This window comes from Athene noctua, chromosome 1 (genome assembly GCF_965140245.1).
Source record: "Athene noctua chromosome 1, bAthNoc1.hap1.1, whole genome shotgun sequence".
Classification (NCBI taxonomy): Eukaryota; Metazoa; Chordata; class Aves; order Strigiformes; family Strigidae; genus Athene; species Athene noctua.
The window spans coordinates 72437712-72461967 of record NC_134037.1 but is presented as its reverse complement, the minus strand read 5'-3'; the positions used below and the strand labels follow the sequence as shown (position 1 = coordinate 72461967).

At 36.4% G+C, this 24256-nt stretch overlaps 1 protein-coding gene across 1 annotated transcript in view; it reads right to left on the bottom strand.

Moving 5' to 3' along the window:
• SYNE1 (spectrin repeat containing nuclear envelope protein 1) overlaps nt 1–24256 on the bottom strand; it is a 322973-nt gene that overhangs the window by 223734 nt on the left and 74983 nt on the right. The window contains exons 8-17 of the mRNA XM_074896543.1: nt 23620–23798; nt 21467–21663; nt 21222–21331; nt 16078–16125; nt 10543–10650; nt 9609–9746; nt 8285–8449; nt 5052–5164; nt 4328–4496; nt 625–721 (exon numbers count right to left, since the gene is read on the bottom strand). Coding sequence (XP_074752644.1) covers nt 625–721; nt 4328–4496; nt 5052–5164; nt 8285–8449; nt 9609–9746; nt 10543–10650; nt 16078–16125; nt 21222–21331; nt 21467–21663; nt 23620–23798 — 1324 coding nt within the window. The remainder of the gene's footprint in view (nt 1–624; nt 722–4327; nt 4497–5051; nt 5165–8284; nt 8450–9608; nt 9747–10542; nt 10651–16077; nt 16126–21221; nt 21332–21466; nt 21664–23619; nt 23799–24256) is intronic.

Here is a 24256-nt window from a genome sequence, read left to right as displayed (position 1 = left end):
TGCCCTCATGAATTGTCACTGAACTCAGCAGTGTTCAGGAATTCAGGAGGCAGCTGTTGAATCAGCTACACATTTTTCTCATGTATATCTATACTTCAACTACCATTTGGGTTCCTCTTACAAGTTTTCACAGTTATTGAAGAATCTTCAATAAAAGTGGAGATACTTTTGCTACTACAACAGTAGCGGGACCAACTCCCTATCTGTCTTTTCCTAATAAATGAAGCCAAGCCAGGGAGCATTTCTAGGCACCAGAACATGGTTTCCCTACTCCTCATTTGGTCTCTGGCCAACCTTTTGGCCCAAATCGACAACACTGAAACAATCCAGAAGTTAGCATGGACCATGGACTTCTCCCATTAGGAAGTCTGAACATGACCACCCGCTTCTGGAGATTAAGAAATCTTAACAGAGGACAGCAGGCTGCTCTGTACCATATGGCTTCATGCTCAAGAATATGTGAAATTGCTACCAAAGGCTGTAGCCTCTCTGGTGAACTGCAGCTGCTGTACGGCTCTGCTGCATGGAAGAAAAAAATATTAGATCTTTTTAGACATAAGACGATACTTATGTGTAAAAAGATTAAAATGGTGTCGCCGTGATGAAAGAAACATGGGCAATTACCTGAGCCATTTGCTTTGGCATACATTTCAGCTGCTCTTTTCAAGATCTGGTAAGTAACTTCATACTGCTCAAAGAACTTACTATTTTCAATAACAGACTGAAAAGAAAAAAAACAAACAAACAAAATAAAGACAGACATAAGGATAATTTCCATGAAATTACATTAGGACAGCGATGACAACTTTTAACTTAATTATTCCTCCATTCATTTTTTCAGCATTATAAAATAATATTTAAATTATCATAATTAAAACATGATGTGTAAATTTCACCTTCTCAAATTAATGGTACAGCAGAATCTCTCTTTACAGATACAGTTTATTTATTTTGCTTATGAAAAGATTATTTTAAATGTTCTTAGTCTGTTAGTTGCTGACTTGCTGAAATTCACTATCATATGATACTTTGAATATGCAGAAACTGAGGAATTAACTTAGAAGTTATTTAATGGAAACTGTTTTACACTGAAATCTAAGTAGAATAATTTTAATAAAAGAGAAAATTTCATCCATAAAGATCACCACAAAAATCGAATCCAGTTAAACTTTAAAATTTGTTCTTGTATTAAGCCTTTACAGAAAGGCAGGTTTTACTTTAAGAGATTAAAACCATTTGACTTATCCTTCAGTTTTTCTTTACCTCCTTTGTAATTGGCAAAATTAAGATTATGGAAACACTGCAGAAAGAGATGCTGCTTTTCCAAAGTGTGACACAGCACTTTTCCTTTGTGTGTGATGTTTTAGCTGTGTAACGTGTTACAGCACAATGAATAATTTATCTGGAAATATTTTAGTCACAAAGTTATGGCTCTTCATTATTTATGCCTCTTTATCCCTATGGCAAATGACACTGCCTTTTTTGTAACACGTCTTTCAGAAATGTTACTTTCTTTAATTGTGATATATAATTGTATCTCTATATTATGCAAATATTATATCTTGTATTACCACTGTTAAAAAAGGGAGAAAAACCTGCTTTTTTTTTTTTTTTTTTTTTACAGGGCTTTTATATTGCCTTACCTAATGCACTTATCTAGAGTTTTGGAATGGTTTTGTAACTTACACTACCTCCCATGACTCCTCAGTTTCAGACCTACAAAATTAAGGCAAGTACATCTCACACACATCCACACAAGCTTTCAAATGTCAGAACAGACAAAATTCTATGTGTACTAGTGTGATTTTTGGTAAAATCAGGTTTCAAGTGAAGTCAAAGTTCAATGTACTTTGAAGAGGACAATTAGATTTTGTGTAAAAATATTAGTTTTAAAAATTAAACTGTCAGCCAGTATATATCTAAAAATCTTCTATTGAAAAACATTTTACAGTTGCTATGTCAAATCCCCACAGTTATCTTGCATGTAATTTAGAAATGTGTTTATAATGAAGGAAACTAGAAGTCAAGTACAATCAGAATTTTTCTTTGCTCTACTGTTAAAAAAATATCCGGCATGTATAAAGAACTACATGCTTTACCATGAATTATGTGACAAACTCCTGACTTTCACTTTTGCCAAACCCATACACACAGACATTTTACCCTGAACTAAAAACTGCAAGACTTCATATGAGAAAGTAAAAGACTATGTCAAACGACTTATATAATATTGAGCAATTTCAAGAGCAATTGGAAATATTTTCAAAAATAAATATAGACATTTTACTGATTAATACAGTCTTCCATCTGACAAGATTCCTGAAACAAATTATGTAGCTTTTCCCAAATCCATATAGCATAAGGTGCTAAAATATTGCTAATACACCAACGCCAAAACATGGTTCTGTGGGTTAAAATCCATCGATAACTGTACCCAGTATTTCCATTACAGCAGAGCCTGGTACACTATATTCTTCAGGTTGATGATGTACAGTTTATGCTGACCTCTACTTCTGGTAGATGACAGACAGGTGAAAAGAAGATAGGATAAAGTAACGACCACCACTTTTATTTTTAAGCTACAGTACGTAAATATTTTCCAGGCATATGCTCTATCCAGATTCTAACTACGCATGTTCCTAGAATGCTGGCATTGCTCAGTCTGCTTTGGCAGACAAACAAACTTACATTTTTATCTCTTACTAATATAGCCATGGACTATAAGGTACTGACTACAGCTTTCCTACGTTAGACTCCTAATTTTCTGGAAGAGTAACACTTGGCTCTCAGTCATAGAAAATTGCTCCCAGTAAGCCAGAGCAATTAAAGTCTCTTTCCATCACTGGACATGTGGAAGGAGCTAAAAGTCAAGGCCATCAGGAATGAAACTGAGCTCTATTTATCTTCTTGTCCCAATTTCAACATTTTGATGCTATGCAGTTTCATAAATGATTAAAGGAAACATTTTCCTTCCATCTCAACATCAGTGGTCTGAGGCACAAGAATAACTGAGGCAATCACAAATATACAAATTCACCATTTAATGTTCATTTTAAAGAAAAAGTGATATAAAATAATAATCCAAAAGTCAAGCTATCTACTTCTTCATTATTTCCTTTGTGACCTTTTAGTAGATTTTGCAACAGTCTTACAGAGTATACAAACAGACTATAAAGCCTAGATATTGCACATCACTCCAGTAAACTATTTTATTTAAATAACCATCTGAATTTTGCAAAGCTTTCCTGAAACAAGGCTTAACTTCTGCATTTTTATGTGTCCCCAATTGTTAAAGTTTAAATATAGAAAGGGAAAAGTGTGAGCAGGTCTTCTATTCTCACTTTGTAGAGGAACTTGAGTGTGAAGTTTTCTTCCAAAGCAATAAAAACTATCAGGCTGTGGGGACATCAGTAACTTTCTCTACAGTGTCCTGTCTCTGGATGGTTCTATAACTGTATGAACGCTTTCCAATTTTCCTGTGCAATTTGTATGGACTAGATAGCAGGGGAAAAAAGTATTTAGCCAAGTCCTGCTTTTGAAAGAATCCCTCACACCCTGATGTAGAAGTGCAGTGGTGGTACTGTTCTACCAGGCACTTAGCACTGCAAGTGTGAATTTAACAAGACAGAGCAGCATAAGACCAAAAGGAAACATATCAACGAGCATTTGTAAGTCAATAGGCTCTGTTTCTTAAATGATATATAGATGATGCAGAGCTGGAGTAATATCCTTCCAGAACAGAAATAAAATAATGGATTTAATATACTAATGCTGAGCAGAAGAAAACCACTATTTGAAAGAATAAAATTACTTCCCTATCAGTATAGTATATTGAAAAAGTACACAGAGGCAGCATAACTTCTTTTTTTTCTTCATTTGGAAGACTTTTTTTAAAAGTACTGTGGGATACTGCGTGCCAAAACCCTCCTCTATCTCTACACTTAATCTGTGTATAGTCGCTATGAAGTGCATCTATGCAGTTGTAAAAGAAGATTGAAATAAGGTATTTGAAGTTGCTTTCTAATGTAAGTAAAAACCCAGGATTTGGAACTTCCAGACATGCTTGATGGTCAGACAGTTAACAGAGACGACATTATTTCTGGTTTTGAACAGATGGTGCAAAGATAATAATTTTCATTTTTAGCCTTTTGACTAAAGTTCCTCCATGCGGTAGACAGATTCACCTCTAAAAAGATATTCCACAAGAATGCAGTCATGAAGTTGATGACTGGCAAGTCTCATTTCTGTTTCTTTTATTCATTCCCAGCATTCTTAAACATAAATATTTCAAAAATAATTATAAAAAGAAGAGACAACCCCAACTTACAATATAATTTTGAAGAAGTAGTTCCACTGATTCTCGCCTTCCATATTTGATAATCCATGATTTTAACTTTGATTCTGCAAGGACTAAGAGTGACAGTAGACGGTACTTCAGTTCCAGAAACTCCATCTTCAACAGATGGAGCTCAGATGAAGAGACAACAAAATTAAACCTATAAAATGAATCACACTGTAGTAAAATGCATCAATATTCATTTTTGCAGGAGAGACTGAAAGCTTTAGTTACAGTTCAGATATTTTTCTAATCTTTCACCTAATTCAGTCTACAAACATTTAATTATGGATGATGATCATTCTGATGACTGCTCTTGAATAGCAAATTAATTAAATTTCTGTTTATTCATAGAAATAATCAGTTTACATCTGTTACTAAGTTTTGCAAAGTCATTTTTCTTTTTTTTTTTTTTTTTTTTACATGCATCCCGGCTGTTGTTACATAAGATTTCTTCCAGGGACAAGTAATAACAGGATCAATGTAAAAAAGTATTCCCTTAAAAAACCCATAACTTATTTTGATTCTCATCAATCTTTAAAGCATCATGCTTTTCAGTATATTTTATATATATTCTAGAAGGCTTTCCCTTTCAATTTTTTCATGCTTGCCACTGAGAAACATAATTAGACAGTGATTTCTACATGAACAGATTAAAAAGCAAACGGGTTCCCTTTCATTCATGAGGGTTTTTATTTCAGATTGAAAGCCTTACCTCTCTGCCATATCCTCTAATTGGTCAGGTGGAACAGGCACTCCGTTAACAGACCTGGCCCCGTGGATCTCGTGGAATGCCTTTTTGTGACCATCTATGTTTTTCAGCAGATCCTGATTTGATTTTAAGAAAGAGAGAGAGATTGGGGGGGCGGGGGGGGGGCGGGGGGGGGAGTGGAGAAGGGAGAGAGACAGACAGACACAGGGTGGGAGAGAAAGAGAGAGAGAGAAGGCTCACAGTAGGCTAACTAATATGCACAATTTTAAGTCTGCACTGATGACTCAATGTAGTTAACTATTTGATCATGCTCTCATATTTGCATGCAAGGTTATGCATACCATAAAAGCATTTACATCAACTTGAACATTTACATAGGGAACCCCTTTATAAGATGCTCTGCTCAAGCTATGTCTAACAATTATGGAATATTTTAAAACAGAAGATACACTACAAAGGTTTAACAAAACAAGAACTCTTAACTGTATTAAATAATCCCTGAAAAGCAGTCTGCGAATACTCTAACATCACAACAGCATAATCTTGCTAAATTTACTCTTTACATCTTTATAATAGATACTAACCTTTATTAAGCATAGACTCAAATTTTCAGCAACTCATCTACTCTGCTATATATAGGCAGAAGATCCACAGCTCCTTATATAAATACATATTCGATATTTAGCAAACTTTTACTCAGCATCAAAAGGTTTCAGGATCACTCGCTCTATCTTACACGAATGAATGTGGTACCCAACCTGTATTCCTGTGATAAGAATTGTACCAGCAAAAACCTTACAGCAGAGCACATTTCAACTGTAACTAAGCAACACCGCTTCTAACGGCTTCCTGGAGATTACATATTAAAATGAATGACTGGCACTAGTCTTTGAAGAGATACTGTAACAATAACACGTCAAGCCCCCAGTGGCTGAGAGGACACAGAACAGTAGGTATTTTACTGCATACACACAGCTCCTGTCACAAAGTGCTCAGAGGCCTATTAGCAAAGGAAATCATACAAAGGTCCCCCTTTCTCACCTAAAAAGGGAACAAAATGCAGGCTTGTGTATTGATCACAGATGTCTATTTATTCCTACATGCCGAGGAAGGGCTCCTCCCCAGTCAATGCCCAGTGTTTGCACAGCAGAAATTGATGGCAATTCACTGGCTCAGCTCACCAAATGGTCCCACCATCCCCATCAATCCACCTATATTTTCATTGTTTTCCACTTCACCCAACACCTTGGTGTGAATAGAAATGAACTAAGCTTTCTCAGATGCAAGGGATGCCATGGTAAAATCAACCATGGCAAAAACTCCAAAGAGGGTATTCAGTGACTAACATGCTCTCACATAAAGAAAATACGTGGAACAAGTATCTCAGCTAGCTGCATTTGAGACCTTGCCAGACATGGGATGACCCTAACATGCATTGTTAATTTTGGTAAGTCAAAATAAAACCCATTAGCATTATCGAAAATCAATTGGAAGCCCATGAAAACTTTTATATAGTATTCTCAGGAAGTAAAATCCTGCTCTGCAAAGTGACCCTCACCAAGCACAGACATTGTCCTTAATTTCTGGATCTTGGTGGCAATAATAACTAGAACAAACTTAAGTGTCTGCCTGATTCCATGAAGATTTGTCCAAATAAGCTGGCACATTCTGTATTAGCTTCAAATTGGCCATAAAGTTCACTAAAATAACCCATTGTCAGATGAGACAAAGATACAGGAAAAGTGATGATGTTACCTAAACAAAACCATAACAAACAAACCCCACCAACTTCCTAGGAAATACGGACTGAAAAAAATACACTGAGGCATTTCTGATACTATCCAATAGAACATTAGGATTCATCAATGCAAATCTAAGTGACAAAACAAACTCCAGGAACAGATATAATTACACATGCTTCTCCTGAAGCCTTCCCCATCCCACTCCCATGGGAAAACTCCCCTGGCACAGACTAACCTAAATCAAAGTTTATTTGTTGTCATAGAAATCCCACACTACAGCATTTCTGATGCAAAGAAAACACAGTTTAGGACACACTCTTTTGTGTTTTGTATGAATGTATCAAAAGAATAGTGTTCACATTATAAGAACAAAACTGTTTGACTCACTTTTTTTAACGAAATGTCAAATCTTAAGAATCCTGAAACATTTGATGGTACGAAAGCTAATGATATTCAGCATTACAAGAGACTAGACCTTGAAAGCCAACATTCCTCGTAGATTTTGATATTGTTTTGGCTCAATTTTATTAGCCACCACTCAAGTTAGAAGAGCTGCCACTGTTCTAATAAAGAGTAATCAGAAGACACAACTGATCTTCCAGATAAACTATCAGTCTGTCACAGCTGTTCCAAAATGACCATGAAACTTCTCAGCTTTTCATTATATGGCATTAATTGTTAATAAAAAAACCCACCCATATCCTATATACAAAAATAACAAAACTACAATCAAGTTTTAAAATAGTAGCAAGAGAGAAAAAAACCAAACAATATAAACCAATACAGCCTTACTGCTGCAAATGCAGCCTTCTCTATACCATCTTTTTCCTTTATCATATTTACTGGTTCAAGTTTCTTTTATCATCTCACCAACAATTTCTGTCTATATTTTTCTCATATATATTACATAATTGCACATACAAACCTCACAGTTTTGATTTTAAATGAGATCTTGGACCCATGGAAAGAGTAATGGTAAAGTTATTTAAATTCATCTGGAAAAGTTTTCTGTTTACCAGGGCAGAGGAGACTTCTCATTCTATTTGTCATCACAACACTATGAAATTCACTTTGTTCGATTTTTTTACCCAGTGCATATCACCTGCACAGACTATCAGCACACTTAGTACGTTTGCCCTCTCTTTCCTGTTTCACTTAAGAAGTTTATAGTGGTAGAACAATGTACCCAACTTCTGAGGTCCTTGTGGAATTTTACCTAACAGAAATAATAGAATAGGGGAACAATTAAAATATCAATACCTGCTATCTTTCAGATAGAAGCAGGAACATTCAAAAGCCATTTTGAATACTGCTTGTAAGATATAAAGATATCACAGTTCAAATCATCACTAAAAGACACCTAGCTTTAGCTACCATCAAGATGATGTCACCCACAGAAAGTAGAAATAATAATCTTTCTTTACACAGTATGGATCATTTAGAGCTTTGGAAACAAGGAATTATAATGCACAGAATGAATGTACGTAGATCTACCTTATGTTGTTCAAGCTTCCAGTGTATTGTATTCGCTGTTTCCTCATGAGCTTGGTGAACAGTAATTTCTTCTCTCAGAGCAGCCTCTGCTCTATAAAGCCAAGCACCTATGGTACCCAAAGGTGCAGGAAGAGATTTATCAAGGTGTATGTGCCAGTCAAGTAGCTAGGAAATAAAAGTAAGAGGATTGAACTTCCTTTCTTGCTTAATTATACAAACAAATATCTTGAGAAAAATATGACTTTATACTGTAAGAAAAAATCCCACAAAATAGAGTGTGTTTGGGACATAAACGTATGTATATTACTTCACGTTAGTTCTGACATTATAGCACTCACAGGCAACAAAATCTCTGTAAGGACTCATTGATTTATGTATTTCTCTTCCAGAATGGTAACTGAGTTACAGAACTGATCACATATAAATTGGAACAACTGGCAAGCTAAAGATCTGGAAATTCATCAGTTAATAGGCACAGCAAGGGATGTGAGACTCTTGCACACGATGTCACTTATTTCGTGCTTTTGCATAAAATCTTTTGATCTCTATTTTGAACATATTTTCTATGTGTAAAGAGCAAATGAGTCTCAAAGGACTGAAGTCGAGAATATAGCAGTAAAATGCTGTGTCTTACTGTCAATCCCAGTATGTGAGTGAAAAAATAATGAAAATCATGTCAAAAGTCCAGCATATTTTTAAACAGATCCTCTATTAAACATATGACATAAAAATCCCCCATGAATATACACTGAGTAATAACGATTTAATAACTTCTTATTCAGGAAAACAATATAACTTGCCTGGGATTTTTCATTCAATTATTACAAAATTACTATCCCAAACACTAATTTATTACTATTGCAACAAGGTCAGAAACAGCATTAAAGACTCATTTATTGATACACTATTTAGCATTAAATAGAAAGAGTTTTAGTTATATTAAAAATGCTATATTGGAATTTCTCAGTTCACTAGCAATTTACATTAAAACATCTCATTTCAAAGGGGCATTGTGCATGCTTTCTCTTTATCAACAATGTTTTGAACTTGGCTAAGCACCGTTAACACACTTTCATACACAGGGAAACCTCAAAGTATAGTCCTTTTCTGAAAGTAATATTAAAAATTTTCTTTGAGCAATATTAAAAATGATAGTGCAGTAAATGTTCTCAAAACAAAAGCAAAATAATTCAACAGTGCTAGAAACTTGGTCCATTTTTAGGTTCCTAATGCCTAATAAAATCAATAGCAAAGAGGTGCCTAAACTAAATTCTCATCTTTCATTTAATAAAAAAACCATATAGTATAATAATTTTCAACTTACCCTGGAAGAAACTCTGTCCCATGCTTGCTTCACGATAGCTTGATCAAGTGATAATTTACCATCTTTCCTTAATGACTGGGTTACAAGTTCAATCGGTTTCCTTTTTACCTCATATTGTACTCTGAAATGCTTAAATGACTGCACAAAGAGAAAATTAAATCTAATCAATGTAGCACATAGTCAAACAATTAAACTCTTCAACATTTATGGAGTACTACAGTTATGACAATTTTGTACTGAGAAGTCCTAATCCTTCCTAAAGAGGAGTAGCAGTAAACTTGTACATTTACATTGAAATGCATTTTGTTAAAAGTTTTAATGGTCTGTAGAATCCTTCAGGGAAATATAAGTAGGACTTTTTTATTTCCCTTCATTTATCAGATGCCTAAACTCTATATGGAAGGAAATAATTACTGATCAGATAAACTAGCAAATGGATTAAATGCTACTTGGGACAGACAGTGGCTGCTTTTAGAGAGCACTCAAGCTTCAGGCAAAAATTTAGGCCAAAATTTATATTGCTGATTTAGACATTAACCTTTGATTGAGGGGTTAAAAATTAAGCTCTAAGCCCTGTCCCCTCCACCTGTCACATCATCCAGCCTTCAGTCATACCTCCCACCTGAGCTTTATCATGCAGGATCTGGAAGGACTGTACAGACACATGCTTGCTTCTAAGTAGGACAGTCCTTCTTCACACTGCTAGAAAAAGCTGTGTGTTAGGCAAACCATCTGTGTACTGTTCTACGCAGCAAAGCTGGAGCTGACATTGTAATTCCTCCACCAATAAAAGGCAAGACAGTTTGTATCATTATTTCTTTTAACTACAGTATATTGACTTGCATATATACAGACTGCATAAAATACTGCAGTACATGTTACACACAGTGATGACAATAATGTCTTATCGTACAAAATTTTCCCTACTGCTTACCTGGTATTTCTCCTGTAAGCTTGTTTCTGCCATCTGTGCTCGGGTTAAGTCTCTTTCAAACTGTTCTGCCCACACTTTTAGGTCTCTCAGCATCAGTCTGTCTTCCTTCTATGATTTAGTACAACCACACACAAAAAATTCGTTGCAGTCTATTAGTAGAGGTGTCATAGAGAGTCCAGAAATTAACATCTCTAGCAAGTCAAGCTCATCAGTTGTAGTGAAACCAATGGAACATATGGGCCCGATTCTCTCATACTTTATCTTCATATGGTCCAACTGAAAAGCACTTCCTGAGTATAAGAGAATAACTCAGCATCTAGACAGGAGTCTTACAGTGGTGAAATCATGACAATTTGGGACATTGCAGTGTCACAAAATATTACTTTCAGTTCTCATCTGATGTTAAATTAACACAGTCCTTTAAATATAGCTCAACAGCTAATTTCAGTCTTCCACATATTTGTAGAGACAATTTTCAGTAAAAGTTAATTGAGCTGAGACAGGAGAGGATTTATAATCTTTTACCACTATTTTATTAACTAGTCTGCTATTGCTGAAAAAAAAAAATAATTTCTGAGTGACTTCAGGGAAATACTTGACATCAAGCTACAAGTTCAGAAGTCAGCAAAATATTTGGATAGAGAATGGTTTAACAAGTAAAATTAAAAGAAAGAAAACCAGGTCATATTCAGTTTCTTTTCCTTACATGCCATTTTATGGCTTTGAAGAAGAGCATATTTGTTTTACAGTTTTGCTTTAACACTTCAGTCTCTCATGGCACTGATGCTTCGCAAGGCTGCAAAGTTCTCTGCAGAATTCAGTGACCTGGCAGTGAACAGGAAATACTAACAGGAGATCTCAGGTCTGTGAGAATGTTATACGAGAAGGTTAGTAGACAACAGAAAGTTTTCTTGTGCACTGTGCAAGCAGGCTAACCAAGTAGGATACAAGTGTCCATCTCAAATTTCCAGCCAATGAACCATAAGTGCTGGTGGTTAATCACAGAATCATCTAGGTTGGAAAAGACCTTGAAGATCATCCAGTCCAACCATTAACCTAACACTGACAGTTCCCAACTACACCAGATCCCTCAGCGCTATGTCAACCCGACTCTTGAACACCTCCAGGGATGGGGACTCCACCACCTCCCTGGGCAGCCCATTCCAACGCCTAACAACCCATTCTGTTAAATAAATACTTCCTAATATCCAGTCTAAACCTTCCCTGTCACAACCTGAGGGCACTCCCTCTTATCCTATCGCTTATTACTTGGTTAAAGAGACTCATCCCCAGCTCTCTTCAGCCTCCTTTCAGGGAGCTGCAGAGGGCGATGAGGTCTCCCCTCAGCCTCCTCTTCTCCAGACTAAACATCCCCAGTTCCCTCAGCCGCTCCCCGTACGACCTGTGCTCCAGACCCTGCACCAGCTTCGTTGCCCTTCTCTGGACACGCTCGAGTCATTCAATGTCCTTTTTGTAGTGAGGGGCCCAAAACTGAACACAGGAATCGAGGTGCAGCCTCACCAGTGCCCAGTACAGGGGTAAGATCCCTTCCCTGTCCCTGCTGGCCAGGCTATTGCTGACACAAGCCAGGATGCCTTTGGCCTTCTTGGCCTTCCGGGCACACTGCTACTCTTTGAAATCAAAGAAGTCACATTACTGTAAAAGTTGGCAGAAACAGCTATATTACAACAAACAAATGCAACACCACATCATATGAGTTAATTATCTAAACGGAGTGATTAAGTTTCAAACATTACATGAGAGAAGAAAAACTGGACCATGTGATGAAAAAGAATAGCCACTGACTGTATTTAAGAAACAAGGTAATTTATTTTAAGAAAAGATCCTAACCTGGGAAAGGAGCCAATTATGGATCCTTTCTTTGAAAGCTGCCTCAAATATGTAAATTATAACTTCTCTTACTAATTTTAAAAGCATAGAATTATTGGTTCATTTCAGCTGAAGAAAGGACAGGATCCTCAGATAGGAAAGAAACTCTTTGATGTATTTCTAATTCTCTTATTGATCCTCTACTCAAAACCATGGTAGTTGGTTGGACAGGATTTGCACAACAGATTGTGCAAATATCACAGGTATTATGTCTGTTAACTTGCTAGGTAAATTCTTAGCTGCGTAGTTGCAGCAAAGTTAACATGATAGAGCGGCTGTGCTGGAACAAATTTCACTGTAGCTCATGCTCCTCTCTTCTGACACTCGCCAAAAGCTGGTACCTGACAAACAGTATAGGACACATGACACTTCCTGGGTCCAGCTATCTGTAATGCTGGGATTTCCTTGACTGCACATACTGTCCCAAGAAGCCAAAACTCCTAGTGTTTCCATCTTCTTAAATCATTTAAATACAGAGAAGAAGAATAAAATTCCTACTTTTCTGGTCTGATAGTTGGTTCTGCATGTGGAAATATAACATCAAGATTATTTGAAATAAACAGCAAAGCCAGGACTATTCCCCTATGAGGAGAAAAATACGAGAGAACTCTTAACTCATTCAGTCATAAAAGAAAAAAGGACTGTGGTATTAAATGTACTGCATTCATTAGAAGTTTTAACTTTAGTGAGATTACTGAGTTTTCTATTAGTATTTAGTTGTTAGCTCCATTAAAGGCAATACTAAACTATTGATCTTAATGGACTGAAAGTCCTATAACAGTAAGATATTCTTGAAGTCAGGAAGAGACTAAGTGTGTCACAATGTTGTGTATATTACTTTTACACTATAAATTCAGTTTTGTAAAACACTGGCTTTTATTCCTCTATGGTTCATATTCTTATTGCTGAGAAGCACCTCCTTAAGCTAAGTCTTTGCAAAAGCATCTATGTGGCTGCAACTGTTTATACAGCAATGTGAGCAAAACAGGTATTTTGCAAGATTCCTGTGAACATAGCTTAAAAATTTAATAATGGCTAAAACTAGGTCTGACCAAATCTTTTGAAAATAGAATATTACTGGGATCAAGAACAACTCTATGGTACCTGAAGATACAGAACACAGGAACAGTCACACCTCTCAAACCACACCATTTCTCTGACATTAGGTAAACAGATAAAGTTAACAGGTGACACTGAGCCTTCTATGTTTTGGGGTTTTTTTACTATTTAGTTAGACAATTTTTTGTTTATTTAATTGCAGATGTGTTTCAGTAAACGCTTAACTGAATGTTGTTAAAGACATTGTGCAACACTGTCTTTATAAAGACATATAAGCACTTTATAAAGACATATAAGCACTTTATTTATTTATTTATACATTTTCACAGGTTTCCAGTTCAATGTATCACTCACCACCTCTATACTTGGTTCTGTGGTCCTTGGTTGATACAAAAGCATTTTAAAGTCTCAGTTTGGGTAACCAACATAAAAGATTCAATTTCTTAGACACCAAGGCACCTGTTACCAAGACTCCCCACATTTAATGAACGACAATTCTTAAAACAAGATTTGCATTAGTGCCTAGTGGTTCTTACTCTTAGTAAAAAAAGATCAAAAGGATATTCTTACAGATATGTAAACTATTTTCTAAAGCCTGCACATCACATTTATTTCAGTTTATCTAAGCCACTATGAATTATTTTGCATGCTACTTCCAAATAGCATTTTAATGTATTAGTTTATCCTGACACCATTCTATGAATATTCACTGATTTGCAGAGATAAACAGAACTGGAGCACTCAACTGCCAAAGAACATCAAAGAAGGTAATTAGAGAAAAGTGTTTATGAGTCCAATATGATAAGAGGGTATAATTTAAATTTACAAAGAAAGTTTTCAGCCCAGATTCAAAGTCAAAACTTTATTTTATTAACTGATATGCCATAGTTAATTTGAAAATTACATAATACAGAATACTCTAGTGTTTGAAGAGCTAAAAATACACATCCGTGTTTCATGAAAAATTTAATTATGGACTGGAAAAGGAGTACTTTGTTGAGTCCTCTAATATGTAATTACAGACCAGGTGAAATGTTCAAATTCTTGGGCACAGGCAGAATAAAATTATTCAAATATGAATTTTTAAATCTAAAGAAAATATGTCACCTGCTTTTCAGGGATGTTGAACTATTGTATTGCCTATGTGCTGAGAAAATCAAGTCCCTTAAAAAATGTTTATACATGAATTAAATTAATGATGCTATTTCTTTTGAAAACTCTGGCTTATATATATATGTGTTACTGAAACAGGTTCACTGACAACAGTATCACAGATGCACGATGAATGCTGAGCCAAGTATCATTTTCAGGGATGAGCTATTAATGCCTATCTGTAAAAGTAGACAGTAAATCACTGCAAGAGCTCAGAAAGTTATTTTTGGAGCTGCTGCTCAGGAAATTCCTCTTACACTGAGGAACTCTGTTAGCATTAGGATATTGGAAGTGGCAGGATTATCTTCTGAATTACTTGCACATTAGAGCACAAGAAGAGAAGGACTAGACATCAGGAATACTTTGAAGGAGCATGCTTCCTTTATAGTTAAATTTATACCAAGATAAAGAAATTGGCAGAGTTTTTACCACTTCAAATTTTCACTGGCTCAAGCAGCAATGCACTGGGGTGGTGTAAGGCTAAGAATGTACAAGGTCCCATTAAAGCTGCTAACAATCGAATGTATTGAGAAGACAGAAATAATTCTGCTATCAGTATTAATCTTCACGTCAACACATATCACTAGTTAGATATACATAATATGAGATGAACCCTTAATCATACTTACTTACTTGAAAATAACCTATCGCTTATATATTAGAAAAAAAAAAAAAAAAGACAGACACAGATGAGCATGGAACCAAGGTAATTAATTGGATCAGGTCAAGCTACAAACACTACTGACTGACTGCAGTGACACCTGTTATCTGTTTCATAACATATTCATTCCTGCAGTCTTCCATTTTCACCTCTGAATGTTCATTTCAAACATTCCCTGTTAAATTTCTGAACTTCTCACAGTTAATACTAGAACATTGTAAGTATGTCCAAGATGATTAAAAAAGTATATTTTTTAAGAATCATGATTTATTTGAAAAAAGCAGTGCATATCATGCAATTATACATGAATGCTCTCTCTCCTTCCAACCCACAGACCACATACATCACTTACACAATCATATATACAATTTAGTATCTACTCTATAGACACCTAAAGACAAAAATATCCATCTAAAATTACATTAGATGGGAAGAAACATTGACCTATAATCTGTTTCTTTATGTTTATATCTATAGTTCAGACAACAAAAAGCATAGTATGAGACTTATTATAGGAAAGTTGACTTTCCTATAATATTTCTGTGAAATTTGCAAAATTAAACATTAGGCTGTTAGGATCAGCTCACGGAAGAGAGTAGACTAAGACTCATTATGTTCATCTATTAATTTTTTTGGAAAGATTAACATAAGGCTAGCAAAACCATCTACATAAAATCAGCCCAAATTTGAAGTCAAATAAGTGCAGGATAAAAACAGATAACAAGCATGAAATGTCCAATTCAAGCAATTATTCTGGAGCATATTACTCTTACCTTAAATTTCATAAAAGAAATGACAAAAGTTGGGATTGCTTGAAGTTCCTAGCAATATGAAATAAATGAGAAAACAAGAAGAAGGGAAAGAAAAAAAAAAAAAAAAGAAAGAAAAGAAGCAAGGCAGGCTGAAAGTCCAGAGAGAACAATAAAAGAGCCACACATGTAAGAATACAAGATGTACTTAAAATATTATAAAGTGTCTGTATCGTATCTAGTGAAGTAGATTTCATATTAGATCTAATTTCCAGATTACTAGTCACTACATGATTTATTTTATCTGGAAAAATAGTTACTTACCTTAGAGTAACTGTGATTCTTTGAGATATGTTGACTACACAAGTTCACATATATGCATAGCTGGTCCATGCATGAGATATTAGAACCCTTTTAATTCTGGAAATGCACAGGCAAATACATGTTCCCTCTGCCCACAAATAAGGTATAAGCTTCAATAATTACTCTATTTCTTCTAATGCAAATTCCTCATAAACTGAGCATTGAATCAAGAGGGAAGATGAATAGGAATTTGTGTGGACAACACATCTTAAGGAGACACAGTGGTAGCTGAGCTAGCTGGAGGGCAGGGGGAGAGGGTTAGAAATCCTGCCTGCTCCCTCAATCAAAAATCATGCAGACATACTCCACTCTGAAGTAGAATTCCTCTAACTAAACGTAGGCATCTGCAACTGAGATAGTCACTCTCTCAGTTCTTTTTCACAGATAGAAAAAACCAGTTGTATCTAGCACCTACTACCCAACTTATCTCATTCTATAGTAGGCACTTAACACAGGTCAGAAGAAATATACCCTAAAAGTGCTTAATTTTGGAAAACAAGAAATTAAAAGTACCCCAGGAGTTTAAGGGATAAGAGTCTTGCAAGTTTATCTCTCCCAGTTTCCTGGTTTCTACCATTTTGTGATATATATTTCCTTACACGAGACTTCAGGGTGAAGACAGCAAGGCTAAGAAAAGGGGGATTATACTGGTCACCAAAATATAAAGCATGTCTGGATTTGTTTTTAATCAACTGCCAACAACATTTTATCTGTCATTACCTAAGGGAAGGATTCACCTAAGTCAGTTTTAACTCTGTTGAAATGCTATGCAACACAAACTTCCAGAAGACAGTTTATTTAGGACACAGCCTTAAGAAAGATGCTATCTGGAAAAGTGTCTGTCTCTTGCTGATCACAGGTGGAGTGTAAGTACCTAGGTTTAAAATTCTTAAAGATGGATGAATCCAGTAATGAATAACTAAACTAACCAAATGATGCAAAATTCCTAAGGAAAGCTTTATGATGGAGATGGATATTCCAGGTCAGTAAGAGGGAAGAAACAGGTAATAGATACAGTTCTACCTTGTGCTGTTCGCTACGATGATCACAAGGACATCCAATATTGTTTTTACAAAACACAAAAGGGCAATTTTAAAATTAACTGATCTTACATGTTTGGTCTGATCTTGCATATGTTCGTATACCTAGAACAGAACCTGTGGACAACACTCTTGAAACAGAACAAATGAATTTTCAATCTAAATGGATTATAGTCACACAAATATCTCGTATCTGATTCACTGCCAACTCTGTGCACTGAGAAAAGAAGTACTTTTGCCTTTACATTTTGCCCAGTTGAATAATTTAGCAAGGTGAATATTAGAATAACCATGGGTGCAGAAGGGGGTTAAAAAAGGTACTTAAATGGCTTGTGTGGTCAAGAAAGTCAGTTGTCATACTATGATTCCAATCAGTTGTTTCTATTAAAAAAGATTTCCTTTAAATTTGCAAAATGATAAGTTCATGAAAGTTTTAAGTACTACTAAAGAAAACAGTTCTTGCTCTTATAAAGAGAATCCACTTTTCTATTTTTTTTAAGGCATTTAAATCTCCATTCTTGTACGGTGCCATTTAGAAAAGAGCATTTTTCTGGCATTGCAAGAGGATCTCTATTGTTGCTGTTTCATAAAAAAAAAAATCTTAAATATATCAACTATGCTCTTAAAGATTATCACAGAATTGCAGAATCACAGAATGGTTGAAGTTGAAAGGGACCTCTGGAGGCCATCTGGTCCAAACCTGCTGCTCAAGCAGGGCCACCTAGAGCTGGCTGCACAAGGCTACGTCCAGGAGGCTTTTGAATACCTCCAAGCATTGAGACACCTCTCTGTGCAACTTGTACCAGAGCTCAGTCACCCTCACAGTGAAAAAGTGTTTCATAATGCTCAGAGGAACCTCCTGTGTTTCAGTTTGTGCCCACTGCCTCTGGTCCTGTCATTGAGCACCACTGAGATGAGTGTGGCTCTGTTCTTTTTGCACCCTCCCTTCAGGTATTTATCCACATTTTCCTGAGCCTTCTCCAGGCTGAACAGTCCCAGTTCTCTCAGTCTTTCCTCATAGGAGAGGTGCTCCAGTCCCTTCATCATCCTTGTGGTCCTTCCTTGGACTCTATCCCATATGTCCATGTCTCTCTTGTACTGAGGATCCTGAGCTGGAAACAGTGCTCCAAGTGTGTCCTCACAAGCTAGCAACCTCCCTTGAGCTGCTGGCAAGACTATCAACTTGAATCTGCTGTTGTGACAGTCTTAACCTCATGATTTAAATGATCCTTTGTTTAATTTTCACCAACTCATACACAATTAAGATTTTGGGCTAAAAGATGTGAAAGCGCTCAGGGAAAAAAAAACTCCACAAGATATTTGACTACAAAGTACTTGACTGAGATTCTTTTTTTTTTCAATTTTCCCTTCAAATACTGTATAAATATGGAATGCAATCCTTATGTCTGTATATTTTTAAACTGCATTGTTGGATTTTCAGCACTGGATTCTCCCCATAAGTATCATATAAGATGAATGACACTCATTTTACCAAGGATTATTTGGATATCTTGTTTTATCTAGGTATCCTGCAGTCAACAGGATCAACTGCATTAAGTCCTGGCCTCTTTCCCCATCCCCTACAGAGCTGTGTAAACTAAGGTCCTAACATTTGTTGAAATTTGTATACGATAGTCTGCCAAATCTATCATTATGATTTTCTTCAGAGCAGATCAAATATTTTAAAATGCAAGTTCCGAGTATGAGAAATATTATTATCTGTTTACAGATTCTCCCTGAAAAGTCATAAATAAAGCAGCTGAGTGCAAAACAAGCTTCTCTGTGTGTATTATGATAGAAATACAAAAGTTTATAGTAATAAAAGTTTAGCCATTTGAGAGCTTATATCTATCCAGTCCCAAACAGATGAAAGCATTGTACTGTTTTTAATACATATTTCACTACTTCAGGGCCAGTGACTACTTGGGGTCCCGGACTTTTTGTGTATTGCTTACTGGCCTGGATCCATCCAGATCTCTTTTCCATCAATCTATCACATGCCATGTGGTCACCATTTTGTACCATGACCGGAGGTGAGAGAATTGGAAGTTATGCTGGACAGGATTAGGGATCAAGGTATAGTGTGGACATAGGTGCCTGATAGGGATAAGAATTTCTCCAAAGATGGATTAGCAGCATTTGTTTCAGAAAAAATGGGGGCCCCATCTCAATTCTTGACTGGAGACTCCACCAGAGAAGTGTTTTGTCCCGAACTTCCAGGCACTCCATCAGGGGTGTGAGAAGGAATATAGTTCTTCCTCAGGGAAATTAAGACAATGACATAATAAATTTATTTGCAATGTTAAATTCTTGCTTTCTTCTCAATAGCTAGGAGTTACTGATTTCTTCTGTGTGACATGCAGGGAACCAGCTGTTCTACCAAAATTCACCTGGGTTGGTACTGGAATATCTTAGTGATAGCTAGGAAGAGGAAGTGGTGTTGAGTTAAGCATGTCAAACTGATTAATTTGTGTTGTTTCACTTCCTAGGAATTTTGGAGGGAATTCAGTAGTTTCCCTTTCACAGATCGTGCTATCATCTCTGTGGGTATAGCCAGAGGCATGTGGAGTTCGGAGTGGCTGAGTCCCGCATTCTCCTGCATCTCCTCTGCATAAAGCTCAGGAGAAGGTGGTGAGGCTGCTACTCAAAATACAATCCCAGCACAGGCAACAGACCTGCCCAAGGCTGTTGGGAGCAGAAACTGCATTGTGTGCCATGGTATGGAGATGACGGGATGGCCTTAGCCTGCCACAGGCCACAGTGTAAGGCTTCAGCACTCACTCCCTCGGCTTCAGCAGCCCCATTGCTCAGTGGGATGTTGTGGCATCAGCACATGAATGTCCTCAGACCAATGTTGCAGCAAGGAAAATTAAAAATTCCAGTGCTCAGGCACTGGAATTGGACTGCAAAGCTACAGTTGCCTTAGCCACGCATAGTGATAAAGAAGATGCACTCCTTTCAAAGCTCTTCTATAGCTCTGTAGAGAATGCAAAGAAACACAGATTTAAAAGTGCTTACTCCTCCTCTCTTGCTGGGGCTGAGCAGATTGTCTCAGCAGTGTTTCCTGTGTTTGACATGAAGAAAGCAAATGATCAGGATTAGGAAGTGAGTCATGATCACTTGGCATCTCTGAGTGTAGCCATTCTAGTGCAAAGCCAATGCACGAGAGCATACACAAAACAAACAAACAAAAAAAACCCCAAGAAAAAAGCACGACTGAAAACAATTCCTTAGAGTGAATAGTCAAATATCACTGTGCAACAGAAAGAAACCTGTGTCAATATTGTAACTGCCTCTCGAGCCTAAAAGCCCAGAGACTATAATCTCTTGGGCTGTTCTTGTTCTTATCCAGAAACCCAGTGTGATAGAAACAGAAGTGGTGCATTGCTTCAGAAAATAAATTATTGCAATCTGATTGGTGTTATGCTTGAAAGCCTCCTAGGGAACTTTAGGATCCATTGGTTTGCTACTATCTACAATAACTGTTTGGGTTAATTTTGGCTCCTACTATTGAAAATAGGAAAATCTCTGCAGGATCACCATTCTATTTGCTCTATCTACTAGTAAACATGTGCAACACTGGTTCCTTTATTCTCAGCTAATCTTTCCCAGTTTTCTTACTGTGCTTGCTTTTCACTTGAAAGGAAAGGAAACATAATCAAAAGGAAACATAATAAACTATGACAAAGCTATAAAATATATTTATAAATCCTCCCCTCCCCCCCATGATAAACTGATTTGTATAGTTATGTAAGAGAAACTTACATCACTCTCCTGCACATCAGTCACTGTATGATGAGGATCAGGATAGTACTTCAAAAACTGGGCTACATAAGTCATGACAGACTTTTCATCTGGCTTGTCAACATCCACGTCTAGACAAGTACAGAACATGGTAAATTAATTTTTAGATGGCACAAAATGCTGCTTAAATATCTCAACACTGAATTAGCACTTCTGATTTAACCCATGCAAGTAGTTCAAACTTTTTTCAACTATGTATTAGATACCTTCTGGATCAAGGAGCCTTGGAATTCCTAGTTCTGCTTCTGCAAGTGTGAAGGCTTCTTCCAGGTTTTCTCTGTTTGACCTTCCCCTCACTTTCTCCATGTCCACTAAATCTGGACGGATAGCATGAATAACGGAATGAAATGCAACACCACTCCTCCAACTTTGTCCAAAATCTTTGATTTCAATTCCAACTTGCCTAAAGGACATGAAAGGAAAAAGGAAGTGAGTTGCAACAATATCAGGAGGAGATAAAATAGGGAAGGAGACAGGTTGGTGCACCCACTGAACATCATCATTAAACCTAAACCACTTCTTATTTCTGCAGTGCTAATCATGCTGACTACAGCTCCATCTATCCACTGCATAAACTCACTTCTGCCTATGAAAATCCAAGATTTTTTTTAAGATATGCATGCTGTATTTGCCCCCAGTTGGCTTACTAGTGGGAATAAGCCAACGGTATTTTGAACTGATGAAGTGCGGCAATGTTTTTAAGGTTCTTACACGACACACAGAATCTGTGGAAGTATGCAGCTTCATTCATTATTCTCTCCCTCATTATAACTACTGCAGTTCAGTTAAGTACATCAGTATCATAAAAAAAAAAAAAAAAAAAAAAAAAAGACTGCAAACCCCCATTATTTTTAAAATAAAAGCATGAGCAGTGACTCACCACTGTTCAGGTGAAAATATAACACACAGATTTCTTTATATTCTTACCAAAAGAATGAGTGAAAATATAATTTCATACACCCATAACACTTACATGTCCACTAAACACAAATGATCAAGAAATAGCAACATACAATGAGAATGTAATCAGAACTGGATCACACTTCTGACTCCTTTTAAAAGTAATTCTGAAAGGTATGGTTGTCCACAGGCTGCAAGACTGTGTTTTACTTTGTCTGAGCATGAAAATTTCCTTTGAGGACACACTTAGACACTAAGGTAGTCTTGCCATTGGGAGGTTCACAGCAGTAACTCTGAATGAGGCTTCATTCAAAGCTCACTGTGATCAGTGAAACACTTTCACTGACTTTAATGAGCAAGTCCTTGCAAATTACAATGTGAAGCAGGGCTAGGCAAACTGTACCATCCTTCCTCTAGGCTTCTTTCAAAACATTTCACCTACTCTTCCCAATAGTGTTGACAGTTTCATTTATGAACCTCTTTCTTTCTTTGTATTTTCTTTGTTTACATGTCTGAAAATTGCAGTTGACCACTTTCAGTTGTCTGTGTCTTACTGAAAACTGCAATAGGAAGAACGCCAAATTAGACTGTACTGCACTTTACTGTATTCTACCTATTTATTGGAGAACTGGAGAAAGTCTGTATCTTTACAATTATATTTCTTTTCTCTGAGGCAACATTCCATAACTGGCCATTTCCCCTCCACATTTTGCATGTCTGACCTCTTTAAATAGCAGTGATTCCTTAATTTGAACAAATAAATCCATTTTATTCGTTTACATCTTTGATTTTTATTTTCTTATAGTGGAATCCATTGAACTACTATTGTATCTTTGATATAATTTATGCACTTTTTTAATGCCTTTTCGGAAGAAGACCAAATGTCAGACAATTACACCAAATAAAGGAGAAAAGTCTTAAGTTAACAAGCAACAGCAAGAAATAACTCCAAAATAACTTGGATTAAAAAAAATTAAAATTCAGGACAATTTTTGTAGTAATATGTCCCTTGTACCTCAAACTGTAGAAGGATATTCACAATTTTTCTTCACCTTTCAACATAAAGTGCCAGAATTTAGTGCTCTTATAAGCTCTGTAACTGAGGAATGCTAAGTTGGTGTGGGACTTGCATTGTCACATTGAGCGTTTTGGCAGCAGGACTAATACCCTGTCATTCAGGAATCTAATTCCCCTTTCCTCATTCCGTCAGAGTAATCCCTTTGATTATTCAGAAGCTGTAAAACATGATTGCTTGTAAAATTAATGCAAATGGTTGTTTATTACTTGCTTGTTGTATGGTGGTAACATTTATCAGCCTCAGATGTCAAAAAGAGTATGATCACAGGGAGGTGCTATATAAATACAGTACAAAAGGACAATCCCAGACCAAGAGAGTTTAGAATCTGAAGAATAAATTTGCAGTTAAGATATAAATTCAGTTGATTTGCAGGTTACTTACTTCGCTGCTGTGTACTGAATCCATTTTAACAAAGCCTTCCTGGCACTTCCCTGGACCTTGGTTACCACCTTCCGTTTGCTTGGGGGACTCGCAGTTTCTGAACTGACAACACTTTCCACAGAAGAAGCGCTGCTAGACAACGACTGCAGCTGTGGGAGGTTGCTGGTAAGCTCTTCAATCTGTGGGGAAAAAATATTAATGGATTTAATTCTCACCAGTTTCTTACATTTCCTAATACAGCTGAGAAAAGAAAGTTGGGCAGAAGCTATGATTAACATGCTGTGTTTTATTTAACTGTACATTAAAGTAGCTTCAAAAATGCTTCTGTATGTACCCAGATGATGGTCTTAATTTCAGAAGTACTTGACATTTAGCAATCATTGACTTTCTTGACACCCTACAGCTAGAACAATATGCAAGTGTGTCATGTTATCTATTATCACAAATTACCATTGAAATAGGAGATGATGTCTTACATTTACCTTGAATTCAAATTATAAAATAATCCACTAATTTCAGAGGAGGCTCATTCAATTAAAGATTGGAAGTGACCTCACTGATCACATCTGGATAGTACTTTATTTACCATTGTACTGTTTTGGCACAAATTCAATTGCAGTTTTGCTTAGAAGTACCT